This window comes from Trypanosoma melophagium (assembly GCF_022059095.1).
Source record: "Trypanosoma melophagium isolate St. Kilda chromosome Unknown ctg1segment0, whole genome shotgun sequence".
NCBI lineage: Eukaryota > Euglenozoa > Kinetoplastea > Trypanosomatida > Trypanosomatidae > Trypanosoma > Trypanosoma melophagium.
Window position 1 is genome coordinate 485,730 of NW_027125132.1, and position 21,311 is coordinate 507,040.

The window sequence follows — 21,311 nt, forward strand, 5'->3', positions numbered from 1 at the left end:
CATTGTTTGCTCATCTTTGTTTCTTTGTCACTTCTTTTTTTGTTTCCTTAATTCCCAAAAATGGGATAAAAAAAAAGAGACAAAATCGAAAGAGAAACCGAGTTGTTTACAAAAACACCAACTACAAACTCATGGTATACACAAAAAATAACTATTTATTTGGTGCATTTTTTTCCTGTTTTTTTTGCTTTCTTTCAATTTGAAGTAGATAAAATAAGAAAAGAAATAATATCCACTTTCATCCATCCATCTTCTTACAATCCCCATTAAAAAAAAAAAGAGATGGTGGTGATAAACTTTCCCATTTCTATTCTTCCTGTCATTTTTTGGCAGGATGCGACAAGTGAGGATACAACGGTATTCCTTACTTTTTGTTGTTGTTTTGCTTTGTATCCACTTCATTAGAGAATCCCCACGTATATATATTTCTCATGTACACTGTGTGTTACTGGTGGATTTTTTTTTTTTGTTCTTCTCTATCCATATATTTTTTTTATCCGTTCGGTACTCCATTCATCCCTTCACTTGCAATTCTTCTCTCCATCCACTCACCCCACCACACCACTACTTCCTTTCTCTTCTTCTTTCCTCCTTGATTTTCTCTTCCATTCCCTCATTTGGATTCACACAATTCCATTTCCTTTCCTTTTTTTCTATTTCTTTTTTTAATCCTCATCATCACTCTCAATGAGTGGACCATGTTGCATAAAGTACGACTCCTGAATAATCTCCACATCATCATCATCATCCTCATACACACACGCAGGCGCCGCAGGCATAACTACATCCATCGGAGTTGTAACACCAGCTCCCCCTATTTCCATTGAAGCTGGTGTATGGGCGGTGTGGGGGAGTTGTGGTTGATCCCACAGCGTTTGATCTGCAAAGCGGCGAAGCATCGCCACGTCCATCGCCGGTACTTCCGAAATGGGGAACAACTCCTTTGGTGCGATGCAGTGGGTGTCAAAGGTTTCAAAACTCCCCTGATGCTCCATCACGGTAAGTTCCGTTACGAGTTCAAGGAGTTGACGACGAATATCTTTTTGTAATCGATCTAGATCAAATAAACGATCGCGTTCTTTTAGAAGGAGTGCAAATTTTGTTCGAGAAACAGGATGAGGAAGTGTACGAAGGGCTTGCATACAACCAAGTGCTATATTTACCTTCTCTCTAAAATCAAGAATTTGTACGGCTTCTTCAATAGGAACTGTAAAACGTTTCATCTGTTGATTACATAACACACCAAAATACACATTATTTCCCTTTTCTGTAGCAAAAGGAGAGGAATACTCTACTTGTGGGTAAAGTAGTAATAATGAAGCGAAAAAGTATGGTGTATGAACAAGTGAAAAGAGTCCAGCAAGAATGGTAGTGCTGTTTTTAAGAATAACAGGAATTAATGTTCGTCCAGTATCCCATTTTATAGATGATGGAATAAACGTATGTGATACCAAACGCTTTGAAGTACGAACAAATGCCATAGAAGCATAACGATCCTTTTCATTTAAGTGTCCAGCATCTCGAATAAAAGCTGCACGTCGTGCTAATGCAACAGATTCTAGTAACAAGAAAATAGTTGTATTTTCTTTTACTGATATGGTTACATTTTCCAGAGATGCCAATGTATTAAAGCGATCCAGGTGAAGATAATTGGTTAATTGTTCTCTCATATAATTCATTAGTCCTTCTATTTTAGTAAATTTAAATTCTTGAACAAGAATTTCATCCAAAAATGCAGAAGTAGACTCTCCACGGGCACGTAACTTTAACCATTCGATAAATACCAAAGTATCAGCAAGAAGATCACTATGACGAGCAATACCATCCCCATATTTCTCTCGACTCTGCATAGTACATTCATTCCATCGATTGCTGTCATATGTTAATGGTGTAGTAGATCGAAAAGGTAATGCTGCTACGCTACCAATAGCTAAAGCTGCTTCACCAAGACCCACATTACAACCACCAATAATAAAAGAGGCAATATCCAATTCCACAGGTAATCTAGCTGCCATTTCACCCATAAAAGTTATGGCAAGATTCTGTGCATGGGCAATCATACACTTTTCAGCAAGATTATGCATAACTTGCTCTACTGTATCAGGTGAAATATGTGGAAGATAAGAAATTACCTCATTCATAGCAAGATTAAGTCGTGCACATTGAAGAAATGCATCTTCTACACTAAATAAATCAGGTGTAGAATTAACATTTTCTCGAAATGCTGCAGCAACAGCATCTGGATATAAAGTAAAATAGCAGTTTTCTTCTTTTCCATCAAGTAAAGATAAACGTTCAGCTCGTTCTGTCCTTGTCATCCATTCGGTTGTGCTGGAAGCCATGAAACTTTCAGACTTATGTTGCACCGTTGCTCTACGAATAGTACCCATATCAAGTACCATAGTATATTCAATATCCGCATCCAGAATGTGACGCACATGATTTAATACATACACTCGATGTCTTGTGTCGGTTGTTTCTTCAGTGCTTTTAAGACCAGAATATACAGCACAACTTTCAAGATGCATATTCTGTAATGCGGTAAGAGCTTCACGTGCTTCAGCTGTAAATATTACAATTACTTGAGGTTCAGTACTTTCTCTAATAATTTCTCCCACTACTTCTGCTGCAACTTGGGCTACGTAGTCAATCAGTCTTTTTGTAGGTCCAGGAAAATTACCAGTAGAATCTTTTTCTATTTCCATCATTTCTTTTCCAACCAAAGCACATGTCTCACCGTATGAAAATTCAGTTGCTTGTAAAACTTCATTGACAAGAAAAGCTATTTTTAGTCCTTCAAACATTTTTTCTATTTCGCTATGATTAGTTCGTTCTGGAGTTAAGACAAGTCGTGCTGACTGAGAACAACTGTTATTATTTAACATCCATTTTCCGAGCGCTCTCACGAAACAAGAAAGTAGTGGAGTGGTATTAGTTAATCCAGGCACAACCACGTGAGTAAAAGGTGCAATATTATGCAACTTTGTCAAATATAAAAGTGCCATTTCTGCACTTGTAACCCATAAAGGTGTTGATGCAATTCCTTCAAATGTTTGACCACAAAATTCCCCTACCACTGCTTTTTTACCTGCAACTTCTAAAGAATTCAGGTACGTTTTAACAGGGTTGACTTCAAAATATTTTGGCACTACTACAAGCACTTTTGATTCCCTTGTCATTGTAGAAAGAGCAACAGCTAAAATAAGCGCTTCCTGTGATTTGCGTGCCACCACAATATTGTGGTCAATAAATTTATCCATTCCCAAAGCACGTTTTGGTAATATTGGGCCTGTTGTTTGCGCCATAAGGGCATTTTTTAACTTTCCCATAACTTCAGTTTTCCTCGCCTGCGGCTGACGAGTTGTTGTTCGTACTTGTTTCATCCTCCCCACAATTACCCCCTTACATATGTGTTGAATAGCATCTACGTCAAATTGAAGAACATTGGTTTCACTCGTTGTAGACTTTTTCACATTACCCAGCAGGTGATCAGGATCAAATGGATGAGCTGCATTAGGATCACTTATAATTGTAGTATTTTCCCCTGGTGTTTGCAGCGAGGCAGGAGAAACAGCACTTCCTGGTGAAACTACCTGTGGAGCAACAGCAGGAGATGAGCTGACTTTTCCACCTTTTCGACCAAGGCGGAGAGCAGTTGCCATGATTTGTTGTCTGTTCTCTAAGGTAGATATAAATATAAATAAATATTTTTATATATTTACTTGTATCGTGTGTTTTTCCTGTCTCTTTTTTTTCTTTTTCTTCCTTTTCCTTTTTGGGTAGTGCGTGTATTGTGTATGTTTGTAAGTGGGTTGGATTTGTTCCTTCGCAACCCAAGTGAGTGGCTTAACCAACTTCTTTTAAAACTTTTTTACGTGTTGAACTGTTATTATTTTATTTACCGTTCGCGTTATTTACAATAACAACAGTGGTGCCGAAAGAGAAAAGATGTGGAAAACACGAAAAATAAAAAAATAGAAACAGAAAGGAAACAAATAAATAAATAACAACACCTAATAAAGGAAGGACTACCACATCTTCACGAAAAAAAAGATAAAATGTATTTATCTCTTTTTTTTTTTACTCTTCACATTTGCTTCTCCTCAGTTTTTATTATCATATAACAAGTGGTAATGACAAGAATGTCCGCTCTCGCTCCCTCTCTCTCTCTCTTCATCCCTCATTCTCCCTATATTTGTTTCATTGTTGTCGTCACCCAAAAACCACTAGGTGTATCCGTTTCGGTTTCGTTAACATTACTCTTCCAAAGTACACGCGCCCGTTCACGCGTTGCTGCCACTAACATCTTCTTTGCAACAGCTACCCATGATATTTGTTTGTCTTCTTGTTCCTCTTGTTGTTTTGGTTGTACATTAGTACCATTCTGCGGAGTCTCATCCGTTCCTTCATTATCGCTTTCATCGCCATCTTCCTCGAATTGTCCACAACTCGCTTGTTTCAACACCAGTGCTTCTCGACGACGAATAACATCTTGAAAAGTAACTCGTAAATGCGCTGTAATAGATGCTGATAGCCGTTTTATTTCACTCCGTAAAACGCCAATGGATGCATCCTTTAAATTAGGGTGTAAAAACTTTAAATACGTAAGCAGACAATTTACTTCAGCCGCTGCATCATAATGATGATCCAAGTCTTCATCTGGTAGAAGAAGATGATTAAAATGCACTTCCTCTCGTACATGTGTATTAAAAAAGAAAAATTGATTTTCCACATGGGCCACATTATATGAAATTTGACCAGCTCCACGAGGGACTACCAATCGTCCTTCTGTACTTGTTGGACGTGTCCAAATAGGGAGTAGAATATCTCCACGAAGATATTTCACCGTACCATCTGGTCCAATTAGATTAGATATCACCCTACGTCTCTTTTCACCTAATCCTATGTTTTTATGTGTGTAGGGTAAACGAAATTTGAGCATACTATACTCTCCCTGTAGTATTTGACACCAACATTCCTGTGCCCGCATATTCTCTGCTACATGATCCTCAAAATTAGGAAGGTTTACACTTCCTGAACGAATATCAGATACGAAGAAGAGTGGTTTATTGCGTTCCATACCAACGTAAGAAAGTAATTCAAAACCAATAGGAATATTTAATTTAGGTTCATACATGGATGGAATATCCTCTGTACCACGGGCAACATCAAGAGTTCCAACAATATTTTGAAGTTTTATCTGAATTTCATTTTTGGCTGATTCCACACCATCAACAGCAACTTCACGGTAAACTGATCCTAAACCAGGTAAAACCTCCAAAAGACGACGAGCATTAATACCATAGGCAGTAGCATTTGTAAAGAATTCATTACGAAGAGAAAAATTTTTTCGTGTTTCTAGTACTGGACGATCAAACTTACCAGGATCTATAAGTTCCCATGTATGTCTACACTGAAAAAGTTCATCAAGGAAACCAAGATGAGTTCCAGGAGCTGAACCAGCGTATACAATATGATAGGATCTATTAGGAGAAGCATATAACGACAAGAGTTGTATCTCTGATAATAGAAGCTTTCGTTGACCCCAATGAATTGCCGTTTTCACCTCTTGACTTCGTGAACGGTAACTCTCTGCAGGAAACTTAGCATCCATTACACAAGGGAATGGAAGAGAAGAAGGATAGTGATACACTGTGCGGGATGCAGATGCTGTAGATAATCCATCTACCTTTGCTTCTTTATTATTAGTTGCATCACTATCCCTGGGTCTTTTTTTGAAAAGACCACCGTACATTAATGTCCTGCACTTATTAAAACATACATATGACAAAAAAAAAAAAAAATGAAAAAATGAAGAAGAATATATATTTGGCAGAATATAAAAAGAAAAACAGGAAAATGTTTTCTTTTTTCTTGTTTATAAAATAAACTAAAAAAAGCGTAAAAAAAAAGAACATCTTCATAGAGGAAAAAACAAAAAAATAAATCTGGCACCACGGTCAATATCAGTAAAGATAAAGCATAGGTTCACCTATGTAATCCCATATTACTACATTATAGGGGTTTCTTCCATGATTTCTCTGATCCATCTCTCTCAAAGAACATCTATACCTCATCCCACCTTCTGCAGAAGAGAAATAAATTAAAAAAATCCCACACATTAAAGCCCAACAAAAGATAAGAAAAAAAAAAAACGATACCAGACGTTTTTTTTTAATTACTCCGTCTTTTTTTTTGCTTTTTCCACAAACATTTCTTAGTGAAAATAAAAAACATATATATGTGAGGGAGAAAGAAATTATAAAATCCATCCCCCTTCCTTACTTCCCTTTCTCATATTTTCGTCTTTTTTTTCTCTTGTCGTTTTACTAGTTATTTTTTGGAAAGTAAAAATTTGGCGGCGGACTCAACCCACTGTACAACAAGTTCAGCACCAGGGTCCTGTCGTCCTATTTCTTTTCCTTGCATATAACGACTTCTTCCATACTTTGCTGGTAACATCGCCGTAGCAGCTGCTCCCTTTTTCGCCGCTTCCACACACGCAAGAGCAAGATCTTGCAAATAAACCGCAGCAATTACTGCAGGGCTCGTATTAATTTCCTCCAGCACATCAACCATAGTACGATCCCCTTTCTTGGCACGTCCCAAACTTTGAACACCCGCACTACCGCCTATCAGTCCTTTTCGAATGAGTTCCACTGCGTGAACTTCACCTTGTTCCATTGCCTCACAAGCGGCAGTACGGACACCAAGCAGAAATGCACCACAAAGTGGTCCCGAGGTACCACCACAGGCATCTGCTACCGCCTGGGCAAGTAAGAGAAAAGTCTTGTTGATATCTGTTTCCCAAGGGAGATACGGCAACAGTTCAATTACTTTGATAGCGGCACGTTTTATTCCACTCCCAAGATCACCATCTCCCACTGCGGCATCAAGACTATTAAGATAATCCTCTGATTCTTTCAAAGAGTGAAAAATGACTTCAGTCACCTGACTCATGAGTCCACCAGAGTGCGGAGTGTGTTTTGCCTCCTTTTGGGCAATTTGTAATGCAGTAGGAGGCCCAGGAACATAGGTAACTGTTAGTTTTGGAATGTTAAAAGGCATAAGGCTGGACTGACTTTCACCAAATAAAAACATAATATCATCATGATTTGAAAAACGTAAAACAGTAAGAGAAAATCCATGCATCTCCAGTGCCGTCATATAGCGTCCCACCGATACCCCAACCACATTAACACCAGCCTCTGAAAGGTACAGTAAAGCATGATGGGCAAGTATGCCCATTTCAATATCTGTAGTAGATCCCAAGTTATTCACCACCAGTGCCACCTCTGCACCCTTCCAACTCCCCTTATCATCTCCAAATCCCAAAAGAATATCTAGCAAATGAGTGACCAGCTCCTTTGCTCCTTTGAAGGGCTGCTGATAAAGCCCCTGTTCGCCATGGATACCAAGTCCTACTTCCACACTTCCCACTGGAACTGTACTAGTTGGACCCGCACCTGGCAACGCACAGGAAGAGAGTGAAGCCCCAATAGAACGCATACCAGCCGAGATGCGGCCGGCGAGTTCTTGCAGGGCCGACAAACTTTCACCCCGCTGAGCAGCAGTGCAAAGTAATTTATTCAGCAACACTGTTCCAGCAATACCGCGGCGTTTAGTGATATCGTCAATACCAAAACAAGCATCATCGGCGGAGAGAGCCATCGCAACAGAGATACCTCGACCCCTCGCCTCCTGGACAGCAAATTCAAAATTTAATATATCACCAAAGTAATTTTTCACAACAATAAGAATACCAGGTCCATTAGGACCTTGTTTTTCGTACAGGTAATCAATGGCAGCACGTACGTGTGCAGAGGGAGGTGATGCAAATACGCCCCCAGAGACTGCAGCGCTTAACCATCCATCAGCAACATATCCAACATGAGATGGTTCATGTCCAGCACCACCTCCACAAACAACAAGAACTTTTTTGGGGTCAAGTTGACTATTAACTACTACATGTGTGTTCTCAATCACTTGTAATTGTGGCTTTGACATGCATAGTGCTTTAATGGCCGTATCAACAGCGGTATCTGCGTCATCAATAAACTTTGTGATTGTCATTGTTTATTAAGAGCGAGATACACTACTGACTTAGCCAATTTGATGCAGAAAGATAACAAAAAAAAAGTGGTTAACTTGTGAGACCAAAAACAAAGTCAAATAACGCCAAAAAAAAAAAAAAGAAAGCGCATATGGTTTCACAGAGGTCACATAGAATTACTAGTAAACTAAAAGTAGCTTTTAACTTTATTTTATTTTATTGGGTTTCTTTTTCTTTGTTTTTTAGATTTCTTAAACGTTCACCCGAGGGAATGTGGTTAAATACAACTTACCACTCCAACGTCTTTGGTTCTACAAAGGCATTCATGATCGACACAGCACGGCGTAACTTCTTTGCAAGCTCATTTTTTCCTCCATTTTGAAGCTGACGACACCAAACTCGGCTAGCAGCAACACATTGACTAATAAGATCTTTCAGGTTATTTTCTACAAATGAACCATCATCATCATCCTCCTCACTAATGTTGACCCCACGGGACTCACAATCCCGTTCATTTTTCGCATCATTATTACTGTTGTACTCCCGTACAGTCGCCTCCCATCGGGCTTGTGTTGGAACAGGAGATGATGCATACAATGATAAAAATACCGCAAGGGAACTTTGCCATTGCTTAAGTTTCTTATCATCATCAACCCTAGTAGAAACCCAGCTGTTCTCACAACAACATAACATCTGTTTAATAAAAAACTCTGTAGCAGCCATTACAGAAGCCAATTGCCGGGCCTGCCGACTCGCATCTGCAACCACATCATGAAAAAATGGATTTCTATTTTGGATTTGCTGCCAATCCGCTTTTACATCTGTACCTTTTAAAATATCCCATTTTGCTTCTTGGACTGCACGAACATACACTTCATTCTCGTCCACCACGTCCAACTCCATCACTACCGAAAAAAGAAAGAGAGACTTTGTGATACAATTAAAATATTTAATCTTCTTTCTTAATGGTAGTGTCTTATTTTCACATTGTGTGCAGTGCAAAATAGTAGCAACGAAAGAAGGAAAAAAAAAAAGAACAAAAAGGTAAAAAAGAAAGAAACTACAATATCGGTAGATAAAATTCTCATTTCAGAAGCATCATGTTATCGGTTGTGTCAGGAGTGAAAGTATACCCAACCCTGTAGTCTACGACCAACACCAAAGGGAAAAAAGTTGAACAAAAAAAATCAGCAATACAGACCCAGATATACTATATTAGATATAGCTAATGGATATATGATTATATATAAGGGAAGTAGAGAAAGAGAAAATCGAAAAAAAAAAAAACGAAAAACAAAGCACATATGATAACACAAAATAAACATTTTACACTCAAATTTTTTCTCTTTGTTCTTAACACCGACAAACGGCTTATTTTTGAACTAATTCTTCAATAGCCTTTGATGCACGATCCCCATTTACTCGGTAAGCCACCAAGAGTATTATAGCAAATAGGGCAGCAATTCCTCCCACTGTAAAGTACATAATGGCAAGATTTGTATTCTTTCCTCCGAGCCAAGAAAGTGTAGCCAACGAAAAAGATTTTGTTCCACCAAATGATGAAATATCAAAATGTTCACCAACCTTCATCACATATTTTCCAGGGGTTAAATCTTTATGAATTATACGATGAAGTTTTCGAAAATGTGGAAGTGATGCAGTACGCATCCATACCATTAAATCCTCATCTGTTGTAACGGGAATAGCGTGACCGAGTTCATTCGCGTACCATCCCTTATTAAAAAATGAATCATTTGATAAAAGAGCAGAAGATTGTCCTTCAGTGTATAAATCTCGTTCGGCAGTCCACAAAAGATGAAAAGCTTCCAAATCTGGTGGTTTAAATCTCTCTTTAACGTCAGTTTCCCATGCAATACCTTTTTTAGAACAATAATTTTTAGAAATAGAAGAACCAAGAGGTTCATTATTTCGTTTTGAAAAATCTGTTCCATTACATATAAGCTCCAATTCTGGTTTCTCTTCAGTTGAATCCTTTTTTTTGTAAAGAGTAAAAGTATCATTAAACATTGACCATGCAATAAGACCAGCTGGGACGTAAACAAAATCCTTATAATGTAAACGTGAGTTTCCCTCAAAAGTGATAGGAGTACCTGTGGTACCAGTGATCTCACCTGGTTTAACAAGAGGTGATGCATCAGGAATATCCCGTACATTAGCTCCAGCTAGTTGTGCATCACTTCTTGAGTTTGAATACCGTCTGTGATTTTGATAAAAATTGGTTAGACCATAATAAAGATATATAGGAGCCTTTAGTGTCTTTTTTATTTCAAAATTAACTTCAGTCAAACATCCTGTTTTGTAGGTCATATTATTACCTTCATAAGTGAAATCGCCAGTGTTATGCGTCACAGTACAATGTTGAATATCATCGTATCGAATAGTAACTTCCATTGCATATTTGTTAGATACTGCAATCATACTACCAAGTGGGATAAAGATAATACTCACAATTAAAAATCCCAACGCAACAAATGGGGGTGTAAGTATAGGTTGCCAGGCAGGTAGCCGTTGTTGTCTTAACAAATCCATCGTATTTCGTGAGGCCTCTGGCATTAGAGTACAATTAATAAATTGCTATCTTTTTCTTTTCGTCTTCTTGGAGTCTCTACTGCTGTTGGGTGAGCAGTACTTTTTTAAAAACAACTCTGTCAACTAAGCCCACGACCAGAATCGAAAAACAAACAAACAAGAACACAAAAAACCTTTCCTAACATAAAAGTAATAAAAAAAACAAAACAACAAAAAAAGAAAGAGCGCAAAGACACAAAATAAGAATTACACAGAGTCCAAAGTATACAAAGATTATTTAAATATCACAGCTGTATACCACAACACACATACACACTTACACACCGATACGTTTAGAGAAACCCTCTGCTTGGACAATGGAAGCGAATGGAAGATTTCATCGGAGATACCCTGGGGAAAGGCAGTTAGTGCTATAAGTAAGAGTAGAGGGAAAAATACTTTTTTCCTTGTGTCCCATAGTCAGTGAAGCTACTGAGTAGCTGAAGCAATTGAATTATCTCATCTTTCAATTCTCAAACTGACGTGCAAATTGTTCTATCATCACAGAGAGCCATACTTATATATAAAGTAAAATAAAAAAAAAGAGCAAACAAGGAGAGCAAACACCGCACGTATACTCCTCTCATGTACCATAGAAATGATAGAGAATGCCGTCACAAGTGCTCAATCTCGCCACCGGAACTACATTACACCGTCCTGTAGGAAACGACGGGGAATGACTCTTTCGAAGGCTTTATACAGTAGAACGTTAATAATAATAAGTACAATAAACAGCAAAAAAAAGGAGGGAAATGTTTTATGAAGAAAGAAAGGAAAAGGGGTGGATATTGTGCATCAGTAATCGCTCGCATGATTTTCGAACACTATCAAGTCATGAAATGATCTCCTGTTAAAGATATGAATTTATTCGTTTTTTCATCGTAGCGCTTTTGTAGAATACGAGTTTAAAGGAGGGAAAGCAAGGGAAAGAAATGGAATGGAAAGGAAAATACCTCATTGCTAGTGTGAAATACTAATTTCTCAAGGTTAAAGGAAACAAAAGAAAATAAAAAGAGAAAGAGAAACAGGACACAAAAACACTGAAAAAAAAAAGCACACAGATAAACAGTGGAATTCAACATAAACGTACCTACTCAAAATCTATATATAACTTTTCGTGGGAGTGAGAGAAAGGGAGCAAGAGAGCAAGAAATCAGGACATTTTCTCTCAAAAGTATTTCATTCATTTCTCAAATTAATTGTGTAGTTGTCTCTGGGTCTACGCCTAGCTTCGCACACAACGCCTCATATCGTTTGACTAGATCTTGCTGTAGACTACCAACAAAACGAAAAACATGAAACATCTGTAACTTTTGCTGATTGGAAGAGTGTTTCAGCAGTTCCTCATCAACACCAAGCACTTCCACCATATCGGGATGCTTGCGAAGAACATCTTCTAAAAAATCCAATTGACGTAAGCGCACACGAACCCGTACTGGCATATTATGAGCACAGCGTTGTAGACATGTACCACAATTCGGATGCCTTCGCCTTGGGTAGGCATTATACAGTACAAGAAGTATTTCATCTGATTGAATACTCGAAATATTCCGCTGCTCAGGTGCAGGAATATCTGCCCGCTGCAACACCATCTCTCTTTCTCCATCAATCACACGAAATAAATGTGGATAACGCATAAAAAAACGCTGTAAAGCAGGTGGCATACAATTAAGACATTCTCTAGGAAGTTGTGCCATTAGGTTAGCAATAGAAACAGGGCCATCCAATGGCAAGAGATCTACTATGGTGTGAGCCAAAACCCCTTCATCCAAGTATGGAGTTGGTTTAGTTAAAAACTGTAATTGTCTATGAAGCATGCGTTTCTTTCTACGATCAATGGGCATTCGTAATCCTTTTTTAATCAAACCTTCTTTCAATTCTTCAAGCTTCTGCAAAATCTCATCCTTTCCATACGTAATAGATGGTTTATACTGTGGATCTAGAAGAAAGCGTACAGATAACTCTGGTGCATCACGTACTTCAAAAAGGTGTGGTGCTGAAACAAATACGTGAATCAAAGATCGACCCTCAGTAAGTAACATTAACGCTTCTTTTTGCATCTCCTGAGAAATAGGCACAAACTCTTCCACAACACTGATTAAACGAGCTGCACGATACTGCTCATATTCCGGCACTTCATACAACTTCATCATACGATTAATGCGCAATTCATCACTACATGTACCATCTTCTTCTTTTTCTAATGCCTCTTCACACCGTTTGGCAAATTCTACAAGTGGTAACCGAAGACGTACAAAGCAATGACGCACAATCTTATCACCGTCACTACCATTACTGTAACTAGTATCATTTACTGATACAATATCAATAAATTCTTCGTATTGTTTCATTTTTTTTCTAACAAATTCTTCCGGAGATTCAGACCCCTCCATCATAGAAATCCAACTAGTATAAGGTTTCTTTTCTTCAGAACCCGAAATTTTTATTTCACGCACATATGTTACCAAAGCATCAACTGGAACAAAAAAAGTGGGAAACAAACAAACTACCTCTAATGGAGGATTTCGAGCCCTTGAAATCGTTTTCCCATGATTATCGCAATTCCCATTTTCATTATTTTTTTGCTTTTGTTTCATATTGTTCTTGAGAAAAGATTTATGCTCATTTCTTCCTTTTTTAAGACGACGTGCTACATAAACGCTTCCCACCTTTGCAACGCTAAACAATTCTGGGTGACTAACAAGAACAGTTCTGAGACCACCAGCTTCGGCAACTTTCTCCATTAAATCAACATCGACACTACGACTAATCTGCGTTAGAGCAGTAAACGTCATTGGAACAAATGGCTGAATTTGCCACTCAAGCGAGGCTTTTTCCTCACACGGTGTTGAACTTGTCATGCTTCCAAGATCAGCATTATTACCGGCATTAAACAATTTCATACCGCACAAGCGCCGCAGACAAATCCGCAACATTTTTTTCCTGGAAATAAAAAGAATAGAAACACAAAAAGAGAAAAAGAGATAATAAACAATAAACAAATAAAAATAAAAAGGATAAAATAGTGTAGTGGAAAGGTAACAACACAGCGAGACGTGTATAAAAAACGTATTTCCACTGCGAAAAAAAGGAATAAATGTATACAACCAATATATATATATATATATATATATATATATATATATTTACAGATATACAGATCACGAGCAGAGATTACGAAAGTGTAAAGTAACAGGATGAATATCTATGTAATTTATTAAATGGGTTCGATCAACACGACACTGTGTCCCAGCGGCAGAACCACTCTTTAGGGGTTTCTCTATATTATTCATTTCATTGTTAAGGATTGCCCTCAACATGCGAATTACGAAATTAGCAAACTTTTCTCCCCCTTCAGGAGAAAGGTCCTTGTCTAACAGCTGTAAAACCACCTCAAAACTCGGCTCTACTACATTTTGGAGCACAGCAAATACACCCTCAGAAATAGTTACTTTCCTTTCCCCCTCACCTATTCTGAGACAATTATTCGATGTCAAAGCAGCATATTTACCTAGATATTTTCTCACATTCACTTTGTATAACTCAATTATACTTTCTGTGAGACCCCTGAGTAATTCATCTATTACGTCAGTCTTTGATTCTTCTCTTGGGAGAGATGTCCCTGTTAAAGGTGAGGTTGCGTGAAGAGACACCGACACTTGCCGTACACTTTTTAGATCTGTTGATATAGTCATGAAATCAGCAAGAAAAGGGAGAACATAATAGCATTTCTCCAAGCAAAAGCAACGTATTTTAGTTAACATTACATACCCAACTGTTTCCAGGACTCGTGTTACGAGAAGCAAATGATTTTCCGTGGCATTTTTAAGAGGAGAAACCATGATATTTGGTAGAGTAACCAGGGGATTCACCTGGTCGTGTTCTCTTCGATAAACATAATCCCCAAATAATGGTCCTAATATATCTGAGTGTCCCTTAGAATCTAAATCAATCCCCCACTTTAATATAGCTAATGGCATAGGGTCCGTTCTACTAGGTGGATTCAAAGAAACTATCAATCGATCACGCACTTTTTCTGCCAAGTCTCCCCCGGTCAAAAAACGTGAAGTACTTTGTAACATGTCTATCCATACGGTCTCCATACTACGTGCAGCTAATGCGGGAATACACTTTGATAAAGGAATGGTGGATACAAGACGTAGAGAAGCAAACGCCATCGTGAGTGTTAATGTCAGTATAGCATTCTCAGAATTAGAAATACCAAGCAAATCTTTTTCTACTCCTTCTTCTTTCTTGTTACCCTTTTCTGGAGTCTTTGTAGTGGAAAGAGTCAACCTTTTATTTTCCTCTTTCTCCACAAGAGCAAGTAGAGGGGATAAATAAAGGCTCATACCAATAACCTCTTTAGCTCTAGCAACAAAAACCAGACGATAAAGCATCAACTCTTCCGATGGAATCGGTGTTCCTTTCTTTGAGGTATATGAAAGACGCCAAGTAATACACTGAATTAACATCTTTGTCCAATGGAAAAGACGTTGTTGATGCAAATAAGATGGGAAACTGCCTAGTCGTTTCTCACAATCCCTGATAAGTTCTTGTTTCAATAACGTGACTGAATCCAGCCTACTCTTTGATTTTGGTGAAAAGATTTTACCAACACCTTCATTATTGCAAGAACTCTCAGCAACAGTATCACCATCATCACTACAATTCTCTTGACCCTTTGTTGAACCCCGTTCTCTTAATACCATTGATTCTGAGTTACCATCATCTCGTCTGCACAGAGTGGATGATTTTACTGTCTCTGGTAAATCACCAAGATACGAGAATACCTCCCGCCAGTAAAATATGTGAGAAACGGTGGAACGACAAAATACAAAATATTGTTTCCAATGTTTTAGTAATTCTAAAGGAATAGGTCGCACATCAGAGGATCCTGTGGTGTTGCTGTTACACTTCTTTTGTTGCTGATCGAGCAACTTCCAGAGGGTTCGAGTCTGTTCATACGGATCTTTATCGGTGCCGAACGAATACGCTTCAAGAGGCAACATCACTTTCACAAAATAGTTTCAAAAAAAAAAAAAAACAGCCAGAGTCCTGTGTATCTTTAGACTAGTAATCACGGAAAAGCATAGGCAATACTACTGTGCACAAGAAAAACGGTGCACACGCACACACAGAAAGAAAAAACAATCAAAAAGGAAAGAAAAATACCTAGCATAAACATGATTTCACTTTTAAATAATAATAATAATAATAATAATAAAACACAAAGACGTATAAAGAAAAAATAAGAGGGAAATATAAAGAGAATTTTCACAGGAAGAAGTTAACAGACACTGGCACAAGAGTTCCTCTGTGGTAACCCTTTTACTGCTTTCCTCTGCATCACATCCTTACTCGAATGCAACCAGGGCATTGAAGTAAAAAAGGAAAAAAACTTCTCATTTTCTTACGCACAAACAAAAAAAAAAAAACACAAAGAAAGTAACAATGCGTTGTTTCTCTCCTTCATTTTTCATTCTTCAACTTTTTTCTTTTTTTTTCTTTCTGACTCTGTGTAAATTATTTGAGGTATTTTGGTATCGTTTCCTACCCCCTCCTCCTGTATCTATTATCTCTGCCACCAAGTCTCATTCAAAAAAGTTCTGGAAACTTCGGAAACAATTCCAACAGTTTTCGGTATGTCTCCACATCATATTCATCATTGTACGTGCCGTGCTGATAGTACTCCAGCTCGCCGTTGCTGGGGTTAACGTAGCACACAATCTCATTCACCTGTGCCACCTCCGCCCCGTTTGGGAGGCCCATCACCTCCACCGGCTCCTCCGTGGCGATGCAGACGCCCTCCAGTGAGCCCCGCGGGGTGAGGGCGGTGGGTCTGATCACGAGGGCCACGTACTCGCCGCGGTGAGCCGCCACGCCGCGGGCCGAAACTCGAGGGGAGACGCCCGTGAAGGGCGGGAGTCGATTGGTCTGCGGCCGTGCCCCGCCGCCGAGATGAGGTGTGGTTCGCATGAGAGATGATAATGTAATAATAAGGAGTTGTTTCTTTTATGTTGGATTGTCTATTATGTTCTTCTGTTTATTTGGGAGGAAAAAAAGATATACAGTCGTGTTAAGCTCTCTTTTTTTCTCTTCCTTTTTTTTTTCTCTTTTTTTTTTCTACTGTATGGATGTTTTCTTCTCTCACTTTCTTCTATGGTTGTATGATTATATGTGTATATCCACTTTGGACGCAGAGTGGCCCTTGAGAAATGGGTTTACTGAACTAAGTAAAAAACAAGAAGGGGGAGGGGGAAGTAAAAGGAGTATTATTAGTCAGTAGTAGAGAACGAGATAAATCACTTTTAAAAAATTTTTCATACAATATCGTAGAAACAATATTCTATTGGTTTTCAATAACACACCACTCATACCATCTTTTCTGGGAAAAAAAAAATCACGCAGTATATAAACAATAAGGAGAAAAAAAGGTTAAACTACCGCAATATAATAAAGAAAAAAAAACCTAGCGAGATGGAAAAGCACCATGCATTGCACCTTCCAAGTACTGTTCACGAACACGTTGCATAGCCAACATAAGTTGGGCAAAATGCATCCACCAGCGATGTGATCGTTGTCGACGTTTTGCAGCCTCTTGTTCCTCTGTCAATTGCCTCCAATCATTATAGGCATGCATAAGATTAACAGAATCTCTTTCCTTCACAACAATACCATCAATTACAGTTTCCCATGGAGCAAATCGGCGTTCACTCAAACGACGTCGCCTAAAACCCATTACAGCAAGTCTAAACTCAACTCCAACACGTCGTGCAACACGAGCAATATTCGGTTCACGAATATGTACTAAACCTGATGGAACCGTTTTATCCAAAACAATATACCAATTTGTTTTTCCATGTAAAGGAAGTGTTCCATCACTTCGAAGTGGTGATGGTTCAAATGGTTTTGTCTGCCAAACACCAAAGAAAGAAGATGGAGATGCAAACGGACGAGAAGATGGAGGAGGAACTACTTTATATGGTGGCTCCTCCTCATTAACTATACATCGTCCCACTCGCAACCAACCATCCCTACTTCTAAGATTTACAATTGCTGATCGTTTGTATACTGTGTGACCCTTCACACTACCAACTATATTAGTATTATCCTTAGGGTATATCCCCTCATGTCGAGCAAGTTCATTTTCAAGAACAAATAATGGATGTCGTTGCAGTGATGTAATTGTTTTTGGTATTTCTTCTGCGTACATAAGAGAATGTAGTTGTTTACGTTCTCTGATTAATTGTTCTTGTATTCTTTTCGATATATCTTTACGGAATGAATCTAGAATAACTTCAGAGGCTTCTCGATTATCATCCCATTTTAAATGTTTCCAAAAGAAACGAAATTGATCACAACGACCCCATCGATGAGAAAATGCACTACTATACTTTAGAGAGTAACGTGGCGTTACATCCATAATAACATCTCCATTTACTGAAAACGTGTATGGGGAACCCCATAATGTTGTACAGCCCTCACATGGATTAACAGAGATAAAAGATTCTCGCTGTGGGCACCACACTTCTACCCAAAAACACGAAGGCGGTAATTTCTGTGAACGAGGTTCATTCTCAACAGAAGAAGAGTTTTGACGTTTCTTCTTATGTGGTGGAAATATCATCATTATTTCCTTGGGGTTTTCACTACTAATACTATTTTCTCCACTATTACTGGTAGCTACAGTTGTAGCTTGTCCCTCACGATTTTTTCTCATTGCCATAACCAATCGAGATGATAAACCCGAAACAGTAGAAAGTGCAATGAATATAATGCACATATAGAGTGAATGAGGCAGTGTAATTTTAGGAATAGATGAAACCTGCGATGAACGCAAGCTTAACAATAGTTTGTAAAGATATCCGGTTTCAATAGAAGCAGCCCAATTAGATAAAACATCAGCATTAACTGAATCACTCAAAGAAAATACTGATTTAATACCATCCAAAATGGCTACAATAGAAGCGGAAGTATAATTATTAACAGTATCTTTACTTGTAGTAACCCAACAAGGAGTTAAGGTAAGTTTCTTCGCTAAAGGATCAAGAGCACGTTTATAATTTATTTTAGCTTGTTGAACTGCATGAAGCAAAGGATACGCCTTTTCAATATCACCTTTATTCATTCGCAAATGTAATAAGTCTCTCACTAACTTTGGGTGACGAGACTCTTTAACAATCATTTTAGCACGTTGTAAAGCAAGAATAAGAAAAAACATTCCTTCTGCTGCACGTCTAATACGTTCTGAACGTCTCTGTGCGGTAAGTAATTGTTGTTGTTCAAGCATTCGCTCATACGCTGGATCATGTTGTCCCCATCGCCGCAATGGTGTATCTGCCAATGGTGGTCGAGTACCTTCCATCATGGTTTGTTCAATATGATCAACATTATCATTATCATTATCACTATAATCAGCCGGTATTGCCTCTGCTTTAACAGTACCCTCCATAGGCGGTGGTAAACGAACATCTGTCTTCACAGTTGCAGATCCCTGCTCCTCCTCTTTCTTTGCCTTTTCTTCATCCTTTTTTACTCCTGTCATTGGTGCATTTGGGAGTATAACTTCATCCCATTCATCATCCACATTTACGGTATCCACATGCGATGTTTCATTTGAAGTGTGCTCCACATGTGCGGCTGTCACCATCGCCAATTTACGACGTGTGCCTCTTCCGCCCGCGGCACTCGGAACTCGAACCCGCTTGGATGCATTACGCAGATATCCATCAATATTAACGGCAGCAGCAGCCGCTACATCACGTACACCTCCTTGTTGTGGCTTCTCCATTAGCGTCTATTATTGTCGAGAAAAAAGAAAAACATACAAAAATAAGAGAAGAGAGAAAAAGAAAAATGTACAAAACGAGTAAAGTGCGAATGATTGATGAGATTAGAAATAGATGCATTTTTCTTCTTCTTTTTCCTTTTTATTCCTTGGTTGTTATCATTGCAATCATTCATTAAAGTAATGAGTAAAGATTGTGTAATTATTTCAGATTCTGCAATGTACGGGTAAAAGAGTGCATAGGTGATTTTATTAGTGAGTGAAATTGAAGGCAGAATTCAAAAACGATACTGACATTTCGAAGACGAAAAGGAACGAAAAACAAAGGTAAGAAAAAACAAAACAAAAACAAAAAAAAAAAAAACAAGCTCGAAAAACAATAACAACAATAATAATAAGAAAAATTAAGAAACTCATTGTTGTTTTCTTTTTTTTCTTTATGTGGGTATGTAAAGAGAATTAATGTTGTAACCACGAGATTGAATCTTTTCCATAATACCACCAAATACGGTATAAAAACGAATCTCATTCGCGCTAAAACGGTGTAACCATCCTGTTAAGAGAGCGTCATCCAGAAGCATCATGTCTATCTCCCGCAAAGACACACTTGAACATGGACTTTTAAACTCTGGTATTTCAACTTCTCCCTTCACATCAATCGTCTCATCCTTTGCCTCATTATTTACATCTTCTAGACCAGGAATGAATTGAGCCTCACCTACACGACCCGTTTCTGATTCTATTTCATCATCTGTTTTAATATTTTGGCGTTTTTGCGCTGCTCGCTCCATTGCCTCTCGTGCGCTTTCTTGAGCTTGTAATCGTTTTCGTTCTTTAGAGAGTGATTCTTCTGAAAAGGGGTCAAGAAGAACAATTTCACGTTTACGATCCCCTTCATCACAGCGGAAGTGATCCCCACGACGACGAAAAAACCCTTTTTTCCTCCAATTATAATCTAAAAGAAGATCAAAATATTCACCACCAAATACATAAGGATCTAAGGTACACTTATGAAATGTATCAGGTAAATGGAAAATATCTTCTTCTGGTCCCATTAAACCAGGACGTCGACGCATTTGCGGTTTTACTTCTTCTTTTGTATGAAAACCAGAATCTTCATGAAAACCAATATTTCGAATTCCTCCAATAATAGCAACAATTTCTTCTACAGAAAATCCCTGTTTTGCAAGTAAACGTTTCATAGCGAAAACGTCTCGAGTTGTTTCAGGGACAAGAGAAGGTGTCTCAACTAAAAGTTGTTCTTCTTTTAAATCAATCGGTAATTGTGGTCTACCACGTCGTACTGAGATATTTGGTCCACCTAAACGTGCTAATGCCTTCGCTGTCAGCATAGCCCATAGATCAGGTATTGAGAACATTGGCTGTTCATGGTGAAGTTGAAGTATAAATTCCATTAATTCCTTTGCTTCAGAGCGTATATACTCAGGAAAAACCATTGGAGCTCCAAATGGTGTTTGAGCACCAGAGAGTGCATGATGAATCACCATACGAACTGCAGCTACAGACAAATCAGGACGTGAAAAGACCTTTTTATCCATCATATTATCAATATAGATATTATTACCAGACGGACGCCAAGTTTGATACCAACGATTACCAAAGTAATAACATAAGCTAGTTACCTGAATAAAACAAAGAAGACCAGCAAAAATAGCTGCATTCTCCCACCAAGGTCGTTGTCTTGCCAAACGATGGAGTTCCTCTTCTTTGTAACCCCACCACAACCTCCGTACTACCGTTTTACGTAGTGGACCCACACAACTAAGCCGACGTATCTGTAATCTAAACATTAATCTCAATAGGGTTTACAATGGAGAAGGAAGAACCCGAATATATTTATGTGTTTAGGGAACAGGA

The 21,311-nt window shown here is 38.4% G+C and overlaps 10 protein-coding genes across 10 annotated transcripts; all 10 read right to left on the reverse strand.

Annotated features, from left to right (window-relative positions):
• Positions 1-665: 665 nt before the first annotated feature.
• On the reverse strand, positions 666-3,662 carry LSM04_000665 (uncharacterized protein; the record flags this gene model as incomplete). The annotated part of the gene is made up of 1 exon (XM_067335375.1): positions 666-3,662. One exon carries the CDS (start codon positions 3,660-3,662, stop codon positions 666-668), a length of 2,997 nt encoding a protein of 998 aa, XP_067194951.1.
• Positions 3,663-4,189: 527 nt separating this feature from the next.
• On the reverse strand, positions 4,190-5,755 carry LSM04_008422 (mRNA methyltransferase-like; the record flags this gene model as incomplete). The annotated part of the gene is made up of 1 exon (XM_067335376.1): positions 4,190-5,755. The coding sequence occupies one exon, from the start codon at positions 5,753-5,755 to the stop codon at positions 4,190-4,192; it is 1,566 nt and encodes a 521-aa protein (XP_067195413.1).
• A 578-nt stretch (positions 5,756-6,333) lies between these two features.
• On the reverse strand, positions 6,334-8,073 carry LSM04_006002 (DhaK domain; the record flags this gene model as incomplete). The annotated part of the gene is made up of 1 exon (XM_067335377.1): positions 6,334-8,073. The coding sequence occupies one exon, from the start codon at positions 8,071-8,073 to the stop codon at positions 6,334-6,336; it is 1,740 nt and encodes a 579-aa protein (XP_067195269.1).
• Positions 8,074-8,341: 268 nt separating this feature from the next.
• LSM04_001712 (uncharacterized protein) lies at positions 8,342-8,956 on the reverse strand (the record flags this gene model as incomplete). The annotated part of the gene is made up of 1 exon (XM_067335378.1): positions 8,342-8,956. One exon carries the CDS (start codon positions 8,954-8,956, stop codon positions 8,342-8,344), a length of 615 nt encoding a protein of 204 aa, XP_067195009.1.
• A 468-nt stretch (positions 8,957-9,424) lies between these two features.
• Positions 9,425-10,627, reverse strand: LSM04_001472 (CDC50/LEM3 family; the record flags this gene model as incomplete). Its single annotated transcript, XM_067335379.1, has 1 exon — positions 9,425-10,627. One exon carries the CDS (start codon positions 10,625-10,627, stop codon positions 9,425-9,427), a length of 1,203 nt encoding a protein of 400 aa, XP_067194995.1.
• Positions 10,628-11,832: 1,205 nt separating this feature from the next.
• Positions 11,833-13,578, reverse strand: LSM04_006868 (uncharacterized protein; the record flags this gene model as incomplete). Its single annotated transcript, XM_067335381.1, has 1 exon — positions 11,833-13,578. One exon carries the CDS (start codon positions 13,576-13,578, stop codon positions 11,833-11,835), a length of 1,746 nt encoding a protein of 581 aa, XP_067195318.1.
• Positions 13,579-13,803: 225 nt separating this feature from the next.
• On the reverse strand, positions 13,804-15,654 carry LSM04_005456 (uncharacterized protein; the record flags this gene model as incomplete). Its single annotated transcript, XM_067335382.1, has 1 exon — positions 13,804-15,654. The coding sequence occupies one exon, from the start codon at positions 15,652-15,654 to the stop codon at positions 13,804-13,806; it is 1,851 nt and encodes a 616-aa protein (XP_067195220.1).
• A 586-nt stretch (positions 15,655-16,240) lies between these two features.
• On the reverse strand, positions 16,241-16,621 carry LSM04_004468 (Replication factor A protein 3; the record flags this gene model as incomplete). The annotated part of the gene is made up of 1 exon (XM_067335383.1): positions 16,241-16,621. One exon carries the CDS (start codon positions 16,619-16,621, stop codon positions 16,241-16,243), a length of 381 nt encoding a protein of 126 aa, XP_067195174.1.
• A 493-nt stretch (positions 16,622-17,114) lies between these two features.
• Positions 17,115-19,436, reverse strand: LSM04_004318 (Rad4 beta-hairpin domain 3; the record flags this gene model as incomplete). Its single annotated transcript, XM_067335384.1, has 1 exon — positions 17,115-19,436. One exon carries the CDS (start codon positions 19,434-19,436, stop codon positions 17,115-17,117), a length of 2,322 nt encoding a protein of 773 aa, XP_067195163.1.
• A 434-nt stretch (positions 19,437-19,870) lies between these two features.
• On the reverse strand, positions 19,871-21,244 carry LSM04_003520 (hem peroxidase; the record flags this gene model as incomplete). Its single annotated transcript, XM_067335385.1, has 1 exon — positions 19,871-21,244. The coding sequence occupies one exon, from the start codon at positions 21,242-21,244 to the stop codon at positions 19,871-19,873; it is 1,374 nt and encodes a 457-aa protein (XP_067195116.1).
• Between the last annotated feature and the right edge of the window lie 67 nt (positions 21,245-21,311).